The 15,104-nt window shown below is 39.9% G+C and overlaps 1 protein-coding gene across 2 annotated transcripts in view; it reads left to right on the plus strand.

Moving 5' to 3' along the window:
- Window positions 1–2,597: 2,597 nt before the first annotated feature.
- ltk (leukocyte receptor tyrosine kinase) overlaps window positions 2,598–15,104 on the plus strand; it is a 138,850-nt gene continuing 126,343 nt past the window's right edge. For both annotated transcript variants that reach the window (XM_061895830.1, XM_061895831.1), the window contains exon 1: window positions 2,598–2,896. In XM_061895830.1, coding sequence (XP_061751814.1) covers window positions 2,848–2,896 — 49 coding nt within the window. In that variant the 5' untranslated portion in view covers window positions 2,598–2,847. The remainder of the gene's footprint in view (window positions 2,897–15,104) is intronic.

A 15,104-nucleotide genomic window follows, 5' to 3' on the forward strand; every position in this document is an offset into this window, starting at 1 on the left:
TCCCACTGGGTGAGTTTTTCCTTACCCTTATGTGGGCTCTGTACCGCAGATGTCGTTGTGGCTTGTGCAGCCCTTTGAGGCACTTGTGATTTAGGGCTATATAAATAAACATTGATTGATTGATCATTTTCATGCAACAAGATGTTCTAAGCTTTTTATTCGGTTATCAAAAATAAATGCTTAAAGGCCTACTGAAATTAGATTTTCTTATTTAAACGGGGATAGCAGGTCCATTCTATGTGTCATACTTGATCCTTTCGTGATATTGCCATATTTTTGCTGAAAGGATTTAGTAGAGAACATCCACGATAAAGTTCTTAACTTATGGTCGCTAACAGAAAAGCGCTGCCTTTACCGGAAGTCGCAGACGATGACGTTACCCGTGGAGGGCTCCTCACATCCTCAAATTGTTTTTAATGGAAGCATCCAACAAAAAGAGCTATCCGGACCGAAAAAAACGACAATTTCCCCATTAATTTGAGCGAGGATGAAAGATTTGTGTATGAGGATATTGATAGCGACGGACTACAAAAAAAAATAAACAAAATAAATCAAGTAGAAAAAAAAAAAAAATTGCGATTGCATTGGGACGGATTCAGATGTTTTTAGACACATTCACTAGGATAATTCTGGGAAATCCCTTATCTTTCTATTGTGTTGCTAGTGTTTTAGTGAGTTTAATAGTACCTGATAGTTGGAAGGGTGCATCCACGGGTGTCTTGAGGCCAGTGTCTGATGGAAGTCGACGGCAGCTGTACGGACGGCGCAAGCTCAGCTGATCTCCGGTAAGTGGCGACTTTTTACCACAATTTTCTCACCGAAAACTGCTGGTTGACAAGTGGTCGGGATCCATGTTCGCTTGACAGCTCTGATTTATAGTAAAGTTTCACCTCCGGGAATTTTAAACAAGGAATCACCGTGTGTTTGTGTGGCTAAAGGCTAAAGCTTCCCAACTCCATCTTTCTACTTTGACTTCTCCAATATTAATTGAACAAATTGCAAAAGATTCAGCAACACAGATGTCCAAAATATTGTGTAATTATGCGGTTAAAGCAGACGACTTTTAGGTGTGTGTGTGCGCAGCGCTAATATTTCCTAACAGTCCGTGACGACACGCGTACACGTCAGCATTCCGCGACGTTTTCAACAGGACACTTCGCGGGAAATTTAAAATTGCAATTTAGTAAACTAAAAAGGCTGTTTTGGCATGTGTTGCAATGTTAATATTTCATCATTGATATATAAACTATCAGACTGCGTGGTCGGTAGTAGTGGGTTTCAGTAGGCCTTTAAGTATCTGCATGTCACCTTGCCTTACACTTTTAAAGAAAGTCATCCATTAATCTGTTAGTCTTTTTTTCCTCTTTTAAAAAGGATGTAAAGCTTTTTATGTTGCAACTGGGCTGTGTAGGAAAAGTGCGACTTTATATTAACAAAGTTTTGATTGACGTACAGTTTTTAAAGAATAATGTATGCTGTTATATCATCAAAAAGGGATTTTTCCATTATTATAATAATTATAAAATACATCTTAAATGTTTGTCCAGGGCAGGGGTCGGCAACCCGCGGCTCCGGAGCCGCATGCAGCTCTTTGGCAACCCAGCTGCACTATCGCCGACCCCCCAGATTGTTGCGGGGAGATTCCGGAATTCAATGCCTCTCGCGAGCACCAAACCCTCCCCTCCCTCCCTGTGTGGTTGAGATGGGCGGGGTGTATAACATAGTCAGGATTTGTCATGGATGCAAAGGATTCTGGGTATTTGTTGTGTTGCGTTTATGTTGTGTTACTGTGAGGATTTTCTCCCGAAATGTGTTTGTCATTCTTCTTTTGTGTGGGTTCACAATGTGGCGCATATTAGTAGGAGTGTTAAAGTTGTTTATATCCCAACCGTCAGTGTACTCTGTGTGTGAAGTGAAGTGAATTAAATTCATATAGCGCTTTTTCTCAAGTGACTCAAAGCGCTTTACATAGTGAAACCCAATATCTAAGTTACATTCAAACCATTGTGGAAGCAGGTGGGTAAAGTGTCTTGCCCAAGGACACAACGGCAGTGACTAGGTTGGCAGAAGCTGGAATCGAACCTGCAACCCTCATGTTGCTGGCACGGCCACTCTACCAACCGAGCTAAACCGCCAAGTATGCCTTCCAGTCGTGTGCGTGCATCTGCGGAAGCCTCTCACAACATGTTGGTGGACTGTTAAGCAGTTTGTACAAGTCGTAGAAGGTGTTTAAGGCAATGGCTTTATAGCAAGCCCTTCTTCTTGTCATCTGGGTGACCACCAGCAGATATTAACGAGAACAGTTGCGGCTCCCATTGTCTTCCTCATTATATGAAACGGGTCAAAATGGCTCTTTGAGTGGTAAAGGTTGCCGACCCCTGGTCCAGGGTGTATACCGCCTTCCGCCCGATTGCAGCTGAGATGGGCCCCCCGCCACCCCAAAGAGAACAAGCGGTAGGAAATGGATGGATGGATGTTTCATGATGTTTCATCCTAAAATAGTTTTTTCAAACTTTTCCCTCATATGACCTTTTAAAGCGACATGCACCCGCAGAACATGTTGACCGGCAAACAAGACTTTAAAGTGGGAAACCCGAACGTCACGAGGGAGGCTGAAGCGCCAAAACACAGGGGGACGTAGACGTTACCGATGACGTCACCACACCCGCATCAGCATCACTCACACATCGCCGAGTGCGCAGCTTGTGCAAACGAGCAAGCAGCCAACCAGCCGGCGCGAAACACTGCGTCTCCCGGGGCCGCGTGTGTGCGTCTCATTCGCTACATGAGGATCTAAAGGCGCCATAACAATTCCCGCGGAGGCTTGGCGGGAGAGACACTAGAACCATGGACGTCGTGGAAACGCGCATTTTTCTGCCACTCGCAATTCTAATAAGTAAGTGACTTTTATCAAACTTTAATCGTCTGGAGGTCAGTTGGGTGAATGCATTTCTTGCTTTGTAATTGGTTATTTTCATTAGAAAAGTGTTTGATTGTGTAAAAATAACGGAACCGAATCAACTTGGGGCAAACTTGAGACGATTTGACATGAATATACATTTGAAGAGGACAGCAACACTTCAAAATGAACCATGCAATATTTTACTCCCTTGATTAGAGATAGCTATAGATACAACATGATATTCCCTGAGCGAGTTGTAGTGAGGGGCTGCTGCTCATTTTGCTCTTCGAACAATTCCAAATGCAGGCACTTGTTTTTGAACAGCTCTCTTAATCAGTGTAACAGTTACAAGTGTGCTAATCCGGTGTTTTTCAACCACCGTGCCGCGGCTCACTAGTGCAGTGGTTCTCAAATGGGGGTACATGAATGTATGCCAAGGGGTACGTGAGATTTTTTTAGCAACAATTCAAAAATCCTTTATAAATAGGTTTATTGAATAATATTTTAACAAAATATGAATGTAAGTTCATAAACTGTGAAAAGAAATGCATCAAAGCAATATTCAGTGTTGACAGCTAGAATTTTTTGTGTATTTGTTCCATAAATATTGATGTTAAAGATTTCTTTTTTTGTGAAGACATTTTTAGAATATAGATGGATATCTATTACAATCCCCAAAGAGGGCACTTTTAAGTTGATGATTACTTCTATGTGTAGAAATCTTTATTTATAATTGAATCACTTGTTTATTTTTTTAAACAAGTTTTTCAGTTATTTTTATATATTTTTTACAAATAGTTCAATAAAGGCCACTACAAATGAGCAATATTTTAATTTAATAAATCAGAAACTGATGAAAAAGTTCTGTATTTTACTTCTTTATCTCATTTTATCAACCAAAAATGCTTTGCTCTGATTAGGGAGTACTTGAATTAAAAAAAAAATCACTGAAAAAAGGTTGAGAACCACTGCACTAGTGTACCGTGAGATACAGTCTGGTGTACCATCTGAGATTGTCATTTCACTCAATTGGGTTAAAAATATTTTTTGCAAACCAGTAATTATAATGCCCAAATGTGCCCTTGTTGAGCGTCTTTGCAGTCTAGAGCTCGGCAGAGTAACCATGTAATACTCTTCCATATCAGTAGGTGGCAGCAGGTAGCTAATTGCTTTGTAGATGTCGTTTACATGGTTTGTCGTGATCACAATATGCAGGAGGCAGCGTGTAGGTAAAAAGGTATCTAACACTTAAACCAAAAATAAACAAAAGGCGAGTGAAGAAAAACAAAACTAAAAACTGAACTGGCTGCAAAGTAAACAAAAACAGAATGCTGGACGACCGCAAAGACTTACAGCGTGTGGAGCAGATGGCGTCCACAAAGTACATCCGTACATGACATTGACAATCAACAATGTCCCTACGAAGAAGGAAAGCGTCCGCACGACTTAAATAGTCTTGATTGCGAAAACAAAGCAGGAGCGGGGAATAGCATTCAAGGAAGACATGAAACTGCTACAGGAAAATACCAACAGAACAGGAAAAGCCACCAAAATGGGAGCGCAAGACAAGAACTAAAACACTACACAGAAAAACACCAAAAAACTCCAAATAAGCTACATCGAGTTGTGACAGATCTTGGCAGTACACCTACTTTGAGACAAGACCTATAGTGATGCATGCTTGGTTATGGTTTGATTTTATATCCAACAATTGCGAGAACGACTTTTTATTGTCAATGTATTCATTTTATTTATGTTTTCTGCTGGTGGTGTGCCTCAGATTTTTTTCAATTAGAAGAAATGTTCCTTGGCTGAGAAAAGGTTGAACAACACTGTGCTGATCTACACATGTGGCTTCCCCTTCTATAGTGGCACTGCAAACTTTGCATCCAAACATGTTATGCGTGTGCACGGCAGCTTGTCTCATTGCATTTAGTCACAGAGTGGCAAAGAAGTGCAAGTGTCCATAATTGTTTACTGCAGTCAGTGCACATGAGCATTGCTTTGTGCCAAAATTTCCCAGCATTATGTTTGCTGCTCATGCCTCTACATTATCCGGAGTGATCCATCCTGAGCTGTAAATACAGCCTCATACTTCATCTGAGGCTATGTATACAGTATACAGTAAAAACATATACGGCAGGCTGACTGTAACGGAATTTTTTTGTTAATAATTGCTGATTCCTGTATTTTAAATAAGTGTGTTTGTCGTTTCATTTGAACAATGATTCGATTCAGTTGTTGCCGATACAAATTAGGGCCGATTAAATTTTTTTTTAGAACAATTCGATTTGAAAAGAATCAGTGACTTGAAATCGATTAAGTAACTTTTTAGAAAAAAAAATCATGCGTTGTGACTGGGAAATATAAACTGTATACTGGACACTGCGGGTGAAGTTCCCTATATTCCTGTTATTTCCACACATCCATCCATCCATTTTCTACTGCTTGTTCCTTTCGGCAATCTTCACATAAATCAAAGAACAACAACAAGAAAAGAAAAACAAAACAAAAAAAACACTCATTTGTGCAATGATTGAGCCGAAAGGGTGTAGGTTGAAGCAACGCTTATATAAACCTACCCCATCACAACAAGAACAAGGTTCAAAATATATAAAATCTAAAACATGCTTCACTTATATTACTTTTTTTTTTTAAACAATATATAAGCAACATATATGTAGCACACGTCTCATATACACAGTTTAACATTTAAATCAAACATATACATTTGTACACTTATATATATATATATACACACACACATATATATATATATATATATATATATATATATATATATATATATTATATATATACACAATTCATTTAAATTCCATATAAAGTGGTAATATATACATTTTAATATAACCTATATGTATAATTATGAAATCATAAATTGTATTTATATACATATTATATATTATTGTCTTTCTAAAACAATGTTTGCTCTTCTTTCTTATATTTACTAATGGTAAATGATTTAAAAAGCTTTTTAAACTGGTTTATGTTGGTGCTGTGTTTTATTTCATCCTTTAAACAGTTCCCTATTTTAACCCCTGCTATTGTTATACTCATTCGTTTCTGCGTTGTTCTACAATATTGGATCTTAAAAAGTAGTTCTCCTCTTAAATTATAATTCCCTTCTCTTTGTAAAAATCTTCTCTGTAACCCTGTTGGAAGTAAATGTTTACTTGCTTTATAAATCATTTGGGCAGTCTTGAGTTGGATGAGATCTGGTAGTTTTAAATCGAATGTTTTTATAAATAATCCATTAGTGTGTTCTCGGGGTCCTGTGTTATGTATCAGTCTGACCCTTTGTAGAACCCCCCGTGACCCTTTCGGGGTCACGGGAGGTTCTACACTCGGGCGGAAGGCGGTGTACACCCCGGACAAGTCGCCAACTCATCGCAGGGCCAACACAGATAGACAACATTCACACTCTCACTAGGGACCATTTAGTGTTGCCAATCAACCTATCCCCAGGTGCATGTCTTTGGAGGTGGGAGGAAGCCGGAGTACCCGGTGGGAACCTATGCACTAGTCATGGGGAGAACATGCAAGCTCCACACAAAAAGACCCCGAGCTTGGGACTCAAACTCAGGTCTTGCGAGGCACAAGCACTACCCACTGCTCTAAGTGCTAACCCCCTGTTCTTGTAAGGGAATTAGGTATAAATGAATTATGGCTGCAAACAAGCAAGTAAACAACAATTAACGGCCAATGTATTCACATCTTATTTGTATCTGTTCTCTGCTGTCACTTCCGTTGTGTCAGTTGCGTCTTTTGTGGCTTAAAGTTATGTTGTGGCTTTATATTATTATTGTGATGTTTGTATTGGTTGTGGCTTTTGCAATTGTGCTGTAGCTGTAATATTGGCACGGATTACAAAATCTTATGTCTCTAATGCAGGCCTGGGCAATTATTTTACTCCGGGGGCCAGATTTAGATAAAAAAGTGTCTGGGGGCCGGTATATTTATTTTTAGGAACACTAATACAACACCTCACAATAATGATTGAAAGCTAAAAATGTTATGAAAGATCGCCTAAAAAAACGGAATGGAATTTGAATTTTTTTTTACTGAATGAGACACCCAGAATGTACATGAAAATAAAGAATGTGGGATTTACAATATTAAAGGCCTACTGAAATGAGATTTTCTTATTTAAACGGGGATAGCAGGTCCATTCTATGTGTCATACTTGATCATTTTGCGATATTGCAATATTTTTGCTGGAAGGATTTAGTAGAGAACATCGACGATAAAGTTCGCAACTTTTGGTTGCTAATAAAAAAGCCTTGCCTTTACCGGAAGTAGCAGACGATGTGCGCGTGACGTCACTGGTTGTAGGGCTCCTCACATCCTCACATTGTTTATAATGGGAGCCTCCAGCAGCAAGAGCTATTCGGACCGAGAAAGCGACAATTTCCCCATTAATTTGAGCGAGGATGAAAGATTTGTGGATAAGGAAAGTTAGAGTGAAGCACAAAAAAAAAAAAAGCGACGGCTCCAGGCGGCGGCAGTGGGACCGTTTCAGATGTAATTAGACACATTTACTAGGATAATTCTGGAAGATCCCTTATCTGTTTATTGTTTTAATAGTGTTTTAGTGAGATTGTAAAGTCATACCTGACAGTCGGATGGCTGCGGTGAAGCCGATGGAGGAGCCAAGATAACAGCTGCCTTTTTGAGCTGCAGGAAGAAGTTCCATAATCCACTAAAGTCTCCGGTAGGAGCCGACTTAATATCACAATTTTCCCATCCAAAAACATGCTGGTTGACGTAGAAAACATGTTCGCTTGACCGCTCTGTGTTAAAGCTTCACAACAAACAAAGAAACACAGGCTGTGTCTCGGTTGCTAAAGACAGCTGCAATCCACCGCTTTTCACCAACAGCATTGTTCTTTATAGTCTCCATTATTAATTGAACAAATTGCAAAAGATTCAGCAACACAGATGTCCAAATTACTGTGTAATTCTGCGATGAAAAGAGACGACTTTTAGCCGCAAGTGGTGCTGGGCTAATATGTCCCCTCCAACCCGAGACGTCACGCGCACGCGTCATCATTCCGCGACATTTTCAACAAGAAACTCCGCGGGAAATTAAAAATTGTAATTTAGTAAACTAAACCGGCCGTATTGGCATGTGTTGCGATGTTAATATTTCATCGTTGATATATAAACTATCAGACTTCATGGTAGTGGGTTTCAATAGGCCTTTAACCATGAATGATAACACACTGAATATTGACAACATATTTTACAATCAACCGAAACACAACCAAAATGGAACAAACATAGTGAAAAAAACCCCACCTACAATCTGAGATATCTCATAGTGACCATAGTAAGTAATTAGATGACCATAGTAACTAATTAGATGACCATAGTACCTACTATATGATGCAGATCCCAAGCATTGAAAGACTTAGTATCGTTGAAGACTTCCGGTCATTAGAAAACATCACTGCACATCATAATGGCAGCTACACTTTCCATCTTAAACATCTAAAACAATTATTTGGGAATGTCCGGCGGGCCAGATTGAAAAGCTCAACGGATGCGGCCTTCGGCCCTTAATTTGCCTAGATCTGCTCTAATGGCTGCGCTGATGTTACATAGCAGACACCATCTAGAAATTATCTTAGATTGCGCTACAAACAAGACACTGCTACAAAGAATGTATCGGAGCGGCTGCAGGTCCGAAGCAAAAAAAGACCGGTGGGAGATTTTTTTTTTTTTTTGAAGGGAGAATCATGGAAACAACTCTGTCGAATGTCTCGGATTTCATTCAGAAGACTCTGCGAATTGATGGAAAAAAGTCTTAAATCCAAACGAAAAGATTGTTTGTGCCGATACTGTTCCAGACAATGGTTGCTATTGTTCTGTACAAGCTTGCCATTTGTGTGCAATGCAGACTTTTTGTTAATTAGTTTGGTGTGCACAAATTCAGCGTGAACAAACTTGTGTACACTTTATTATTCGCCTTTAATACACCTTCTTTATTCTCGTTTATCTCATTTGCATTTTGTTGTAGAGTCTGAACTTTACATTTCTTCAGCTACCTTCTTAAATGTATCTCCGTTTTTTCTCCCATCGATGCACTTCAAAATGTTCTGCTTATTTAATTTGTGAAGCAAATGAACATTCTCCTCTTAATTACAACTTTCGCTGTGTTTTTAATGAATGGTGTCTGCTTCCGGGTTGTAACCCGCACATTGAGACTAACGCATGCGAGATACAAGGGGTCCCCTATGGCAGGACACACCACCCTGGAGAGATCTGGTTTTCAATCGCATAATCCAGGTGTGAGTCCAACTTTTCAAGAACCTAACACGGTCTGATTAAGGTGTTTCCGTAGGTTGTAGGAGGCTTATTTAGATCCGAACTATTTGAGAAATCGGAGTAATTTAGTGCATGGACACATACTAACTGTGTTTGAATATAGGACAATAAAACACTGTATCTAAATCAAGTGATTCTTTGGCGTCCCACTAGATGGAGCGAGGTACCGCAGTTGGAGGATACCTGATCTATTGTCAAAGCTTTGGTCAGGTTGGCACAACTAAGCTTGAAGCGTGACCCCAGGATGCAGAGACAATTACTTACATTTTGCGGACTTCCTAGCTGCAGTAATGAGTGCACCAAAATGTCTGCACATGTTCAGGTAGCAACAAAAAATGATCCAGCCTTGTCCTGATTGGCAACCAGGGACAGGTGATTGAGGCAGTGCTTAGGCCTGAGATGAAGGGGCAGGAAGCAAGAAGCGGAAACAAGAAATCAAAAGTGCTGGACCAGAAATAACACCAAGCAGAGGAAGATAAAAGTGAGTCCTAAACTGTCAAAGAGGGTCATGACAGTATGGGATCAGGACTCAAAATCAGATCTGGGGACAAAAAATGGATCATGATTGGAGCCCAAAAATGTTGATTGGGACATCCATAATATTCCTTAATAATTCTGCGACCCATACTAACATCCTCTTTTATTTAAATTTCCCTTGTATAAGTCTTTGATGCGTCCGGTGGTCATGTTGGCGTGAGGAGGCCGTCACCAGCTTTGTTCAATCACGACCATTTACAGGAAGTGGGCTTGTTTATGGGAATACTTTGTGCAGCTCTCAGCACCTCTGGTCAACACTAATCCAGTAATTGCCCTACGTGTTACTGAGGAACACTTAAACGTGCGCCATAATCATGCATATTGTCGGAGTTAAGCTATTAAGTTCAACTATTTCCAGTGCTGCAGAAATCTCCATTACATGTGCGCGGCTCATTTGTAAATGGAGTCTCTTACTGTATCTCACAACTCCCCTTCTTTCTCTTTTTTCTTTACACTGCATAGCGCTTGATCCAACTCTTAAGTGGCTGGCTGTGAGTCTTTTGTATGTTGCAGATGAAAGCGCTTGGTCGCCTACTCGGCCAAAGCATGAGCTGGCAGTGGTGTGGAGTAAAAGCTGTGGACTTTAAGGACCTTTTGACATTCTGATCATTAAGAACAGAGCAGCTGGGAGGAACACTTGAGGTCTACACTTTCAAATTCACTCATATTGTCACAGTCTTGTCTGCAGTGTTGATTTTCTTCACTCAATTTTGTTGTTTGTGGCTGTACTTTATCAAGGTTGCTTTTGAGCTTGTTTTAAAACGCATTGTTTTTGAAGGGGCAAACATACAACACTTATTTTCCTTGCAGTTACAGTGGGGCAAAAAAGTATTTAGTCAGCCACCGATTGTGCAAGTTCCCCCACTTAAAATGATGACAGAGGTCTGTAATTTTCATCATAGGTACACTTCAACTGGGAGAGACAGAATGTGAAAAAAAATCCAGGAATTCACATTGTAGGAATTTTAAAGAATTTATTTGTAAATTATGGTGGAAAATAAGTATTTGGTCAACCATTCAAAGCTCTCATTGATGGAACGAGGTTTTGGCTCAAAATCTCACGATAAATGGGCCCATTCATTCTTTCCTTAACACGGATCAATCATCCCGTCCCCTTAGCAGAAAAACAGCCCCAAAGCATGATGTTTCCACCCCCATGCTTCACAGTAGGTATGGTGTTCTTGGGATGCAACTCAGTATTCTTCTTCCTCCAAACACAACGAGTTGAGTTTATACCAAAATGGATACATGGATGATACAGCAGAGGATTGGGAGAATGTCATGTGGTCAGATGAAACCAAAATAGATCTTTTTGGTATAAACTCAACTCGTCACGTTTGGAGGAAGAAGAATACTGACTTGCATCCCAAGAACACCATACCTACTGTGAACCATGGGGGTGGAAACATCATGCTTTGAGGCTGTTTTTCTGTTAAGGGGACAGGACAATTGATCCTAATTAAGGAAAGAATGAATGGGGCCATGTATCTTTAGATTTTGTGCCAAAACCTCATTCCATCACTGAGAGCTTTGAATGGTTGACCAAATACTTATTTTCCACCATAATTTACAATTAAATTCTTTAAAATGTGTTCAAAAGTATCCAAACAACACTTAAAGTACCAGTAGAATCAGCATACTTGCCAACCTTAAGACCTCTGAATTCGCAAGATGGGGGTGTTGGGGGCGTGGTTGCGGGGCTGGGGTTGAGGTGCAGGCAGCATACCCCTTCCCGTTCGAGCTCTCCTGGATGAAATTAAAGTCTTTTTTCCAATCATTTTGGAACTTGCAAGCGTATTTCTTCTTCTTTCTCGTCGTCGCCATGTCTCTTTTTGGTTCTTTTGCTTCGTCTCCTTGTTGTGTGTGCATTTGTGCACTGAGCTCCAAAAGCCGTAGGTGTTATTGTAGCATTCCGGAAAAGTTAGTGGTGCAAGGGGTTCTGGGTATTTGTTCTGTTGTGTTTATGTTGTGTTACGGTGCGGATATTCTCCCAAAATGTGTTTGTCATTTTTGTTTGGTGTTGGTTGACAGTGTGGCGCATATTAGTAACAGTGTTATGGCCACACTCAGTGTGACCTGTATGGCTTTTGACCAAGTATGCATGGCATTCACGCGTGCGTGCGCACTTTAAATTAACATTATCATTAAATCAGTTAAAAGGTCATACAAAGTGTCAGCATTTCTTGACATCTTCAAGTAAAGACCATTGTTAAACCCGTCCAGCGCTACAATATTATGTGACTGGGCTGGCAGGATGTTTATATGGAGGAAAAGCGGACGCCTGGACAGTATGCGGCTGTTCAGGGGTGAAGGTTTCAGGTGAGAGAAGACGCTAAAGGCAGTGCATTTAAGGCATGCTCCCAATATTGTTGGAAATCGGGAGAATGGTTGCCCCGGCAGATTTTTGGGAGGGGCACTGAAATTCGGGAGTCTCCCGGGAAAATCAGGAGGGTTAGCAAGTATGAGAATCGGTAAACAAGTTGATTTTTTATGCTTATTTGTGTTTCATTGTATCCAATACAGCATATCCAATTGTATTTACAATCCGCAAAGTATGTGAAAATACTGTCTAAACATCACAAAATGCCACAAATTCAGTCAGCCATTTTGAATATTCGGCTATTTTCAGAGATTGACATCGCCGGAGTAACGTTTCTGCACTGCAACCGTAGCATCAGATCAGTCTTCCTGGAAATACGCAAAAATTGGAACGAGATGTGGTGTTTGTCATTCACAATCTTATGTAAGGCAAGAACACATATTCTTGGCCTTTTTATGCATTCAAAATTGTAAATAAATATAGCCAACAATGGAGTCAACAGATCGAGGGTTCACTGTTGCGCTCATTATACCTTCTCTAAAAACATCCAAAGAGGGCCAACAATACTCCATTTACATGTCGTGACCTGAAAATGAACCAAATATAAGTTTCAAGTTTATTGTTCTTCGGTCAATGGTCAACAAAGCAAACAAACAGTTGTACATTCATAGATCGAAAAGAAAAAGTTGTACAAGTGATATTGTTATTATAAGCGCCAACGCAGACATACTTTTTTTAGAAGCATACTGAGTGAATTGTGATCACATTGTGAACACAGTGAGCTAATGTTAGCTTACGCTGCTATTGTTGACACACTGAGCCGACGGCTGCCCCTGCTTCGTCTCAAACCTCCTAAAAGTAAATTCTAGATAATAATTAATGCATCTCACCTGGTAATAAAGAAATGTGGCCATGGTACGGCAGGCTAATCGACTTTTACGTCCCCGAGATGGTGAAAAAGATCCCAAAACATGCTTCGTGCAGGAATTTTTTTTTTATTACCTTTTTTGAGGATTGAACCTTCATCTGAACTGAATTATGTGAGGTTCCCATCGGTCGCCATCCCAGTATTACAGTAAGTTTTTGTTTTATTATGGTTTATTATGGTTAATCTGTATGTTTAGTACCTAACAAAAATGATCCACTATGGATTGGACTTTCACAATATCATGTTAGATCTGCTCGACATCCATTGCTTTCGGTCCCCTAGGGAGGGGGGGATGTGTACACATATGCGGTCCTCTCCAAGGTTTCTCATTGTCATCATTGTTGACGTCCCACTGGGGTGAGTTTTTCCTTGCCCTTATGTGGGCCCTACCGAGGATGTCGTGGTTTGTGCAGCCCCTTTGAGGCACTTGTGATTTAGGGCTATATAAATAAACATTGATTGATTGATTGATTGATTTTTAGATTGATTGAACAGCCGTTTAGCAATCGGCTTCTAAAACGTATTGCTCATCCTCTTTGTGTTCAGGCTCAAAAATATAATGTTCTGGATCATTATTTTTCCATAAGTAACAGTTGTTGACTCTCACAAAATCTGCTTGATTAGGACTGTTGTTGATAAGGAAGGGATCAAGTGACTGGCTTCCTCAATAACTCTCAAAATGGTTCGGGAATCGCAGTGAGATTGATACTATTTTGATCATATCTATTTATTTGCAAACTCAGAGAGTAAGTCGCTGGATACATAAAGGCTTTGCGGGCAAAACCCAAATGATTTAAATGGGATCTAATAGTAGTTTTTGCTTTTCTTTAGTTATTGTGAACTAGCCACAATACCGTGCATCTGGAATGTATTCAAAGCGCTTCACTTTTTCAGCATTCTGTTATGTTACAGCCTTATTCCAAAATTGGTTGAATCCATTTTTGTCCTCAAAATGTTACACATTATACCCTATAATTACATTGTGAAAAGTTTTTTTTATTTCTGTTTCCAAATGTATTAAAAACAAAAACAAAAACAAAATCACATGTTCATAAGTCTTCACAGCCTTTGCTCAGTACTTTGTTGAAGCAGCTTTGGCAAAAATTACAGCATCAAGTCCTTTTGAATATCTTTGGGCAGTTTTGCCCATTCCTCTTTGCAGCATGTCAAAAGCTCTATCAGATAGGATTGGAAGTATTGGTTTTAATCCAGGAAGTGTCTATACCTTGCTGCATTCATTTTCGTATAGTCAGAGAGGTGACCAAGAACCCGATGATCACTCTGACAGAAGTACAGCATTCCTCTTTGGCGAGAGGAGAACCTTCTAGAAGGACAACCATCTTTACACCAAATCACCAATCAGGCCTGTATGGTGTAGGAGCCAGACGGAAGCCATTTCTCAGAAAAATGGTTTGTCAAAATGCACCTTCAAGACTCTCAGAATATTAGAAGCAAAATTCTCTGGTCTGATGAGACAAAGATTAAACTCTTTGTCGTGAATTCCAGGCATCATGTCTGGAGGAAACCAGGCATCGCTCATCACCAGGCCAATACCATCCCTGCAGTAAATCACGGTGGTGCCAGCATCATGCTGTGGGGATGTTTTTCAGCGGCAGGAACTGGGAGAATAGTCAAGATAGAGGGAAAGATGAATGCTGCAGCATACAGAGACATCCTGGTTGAAAACTCATGCTTCTCATCCAACCTGTTAGAGCTTGAGAGGTGTAGTAAAGAAGAATGTGTGAAACTGGCCAAAGATAGGTGTGCCAAGCTTGTGGCATCTTATTCAAAAAGACTTGAGTCTGTAATTGCTGCTATAGGTGCATCAACAACATATTGAGAAAAGGCTGTGAATACTCATGTACATTTGATCCATCCATCCATCCATTTTCTATCGCTTATTCCCTTTGGTGTCGCGGGTTTACCTGTGATATTTTATTTGAAATACATTTGCAAACATTTTTTAAAAAACTTTCACATTGTCATTATAGGGTATTGTCTGTATAATTTTGAGGACAAACATAACTGTATTTTGTCCAAAAAATATTAAATACAGTGAATTTAATACA

This window comes from Nerophis ophidion, linkage group LG03, assembly GCF_033978795.1.
Source record: "Nerophis ophidion isolate RoL-2023_Sa linkage group LG03, RoL_Noph_v1.0, whole genome shotgun sequence".
Lineage (NCBI taxonomy): Eukaryota > Metazoa > Chordata > Actinopteri > Syngnathiformes > Syngnathidae > Nerophis > Nerophis ophidion.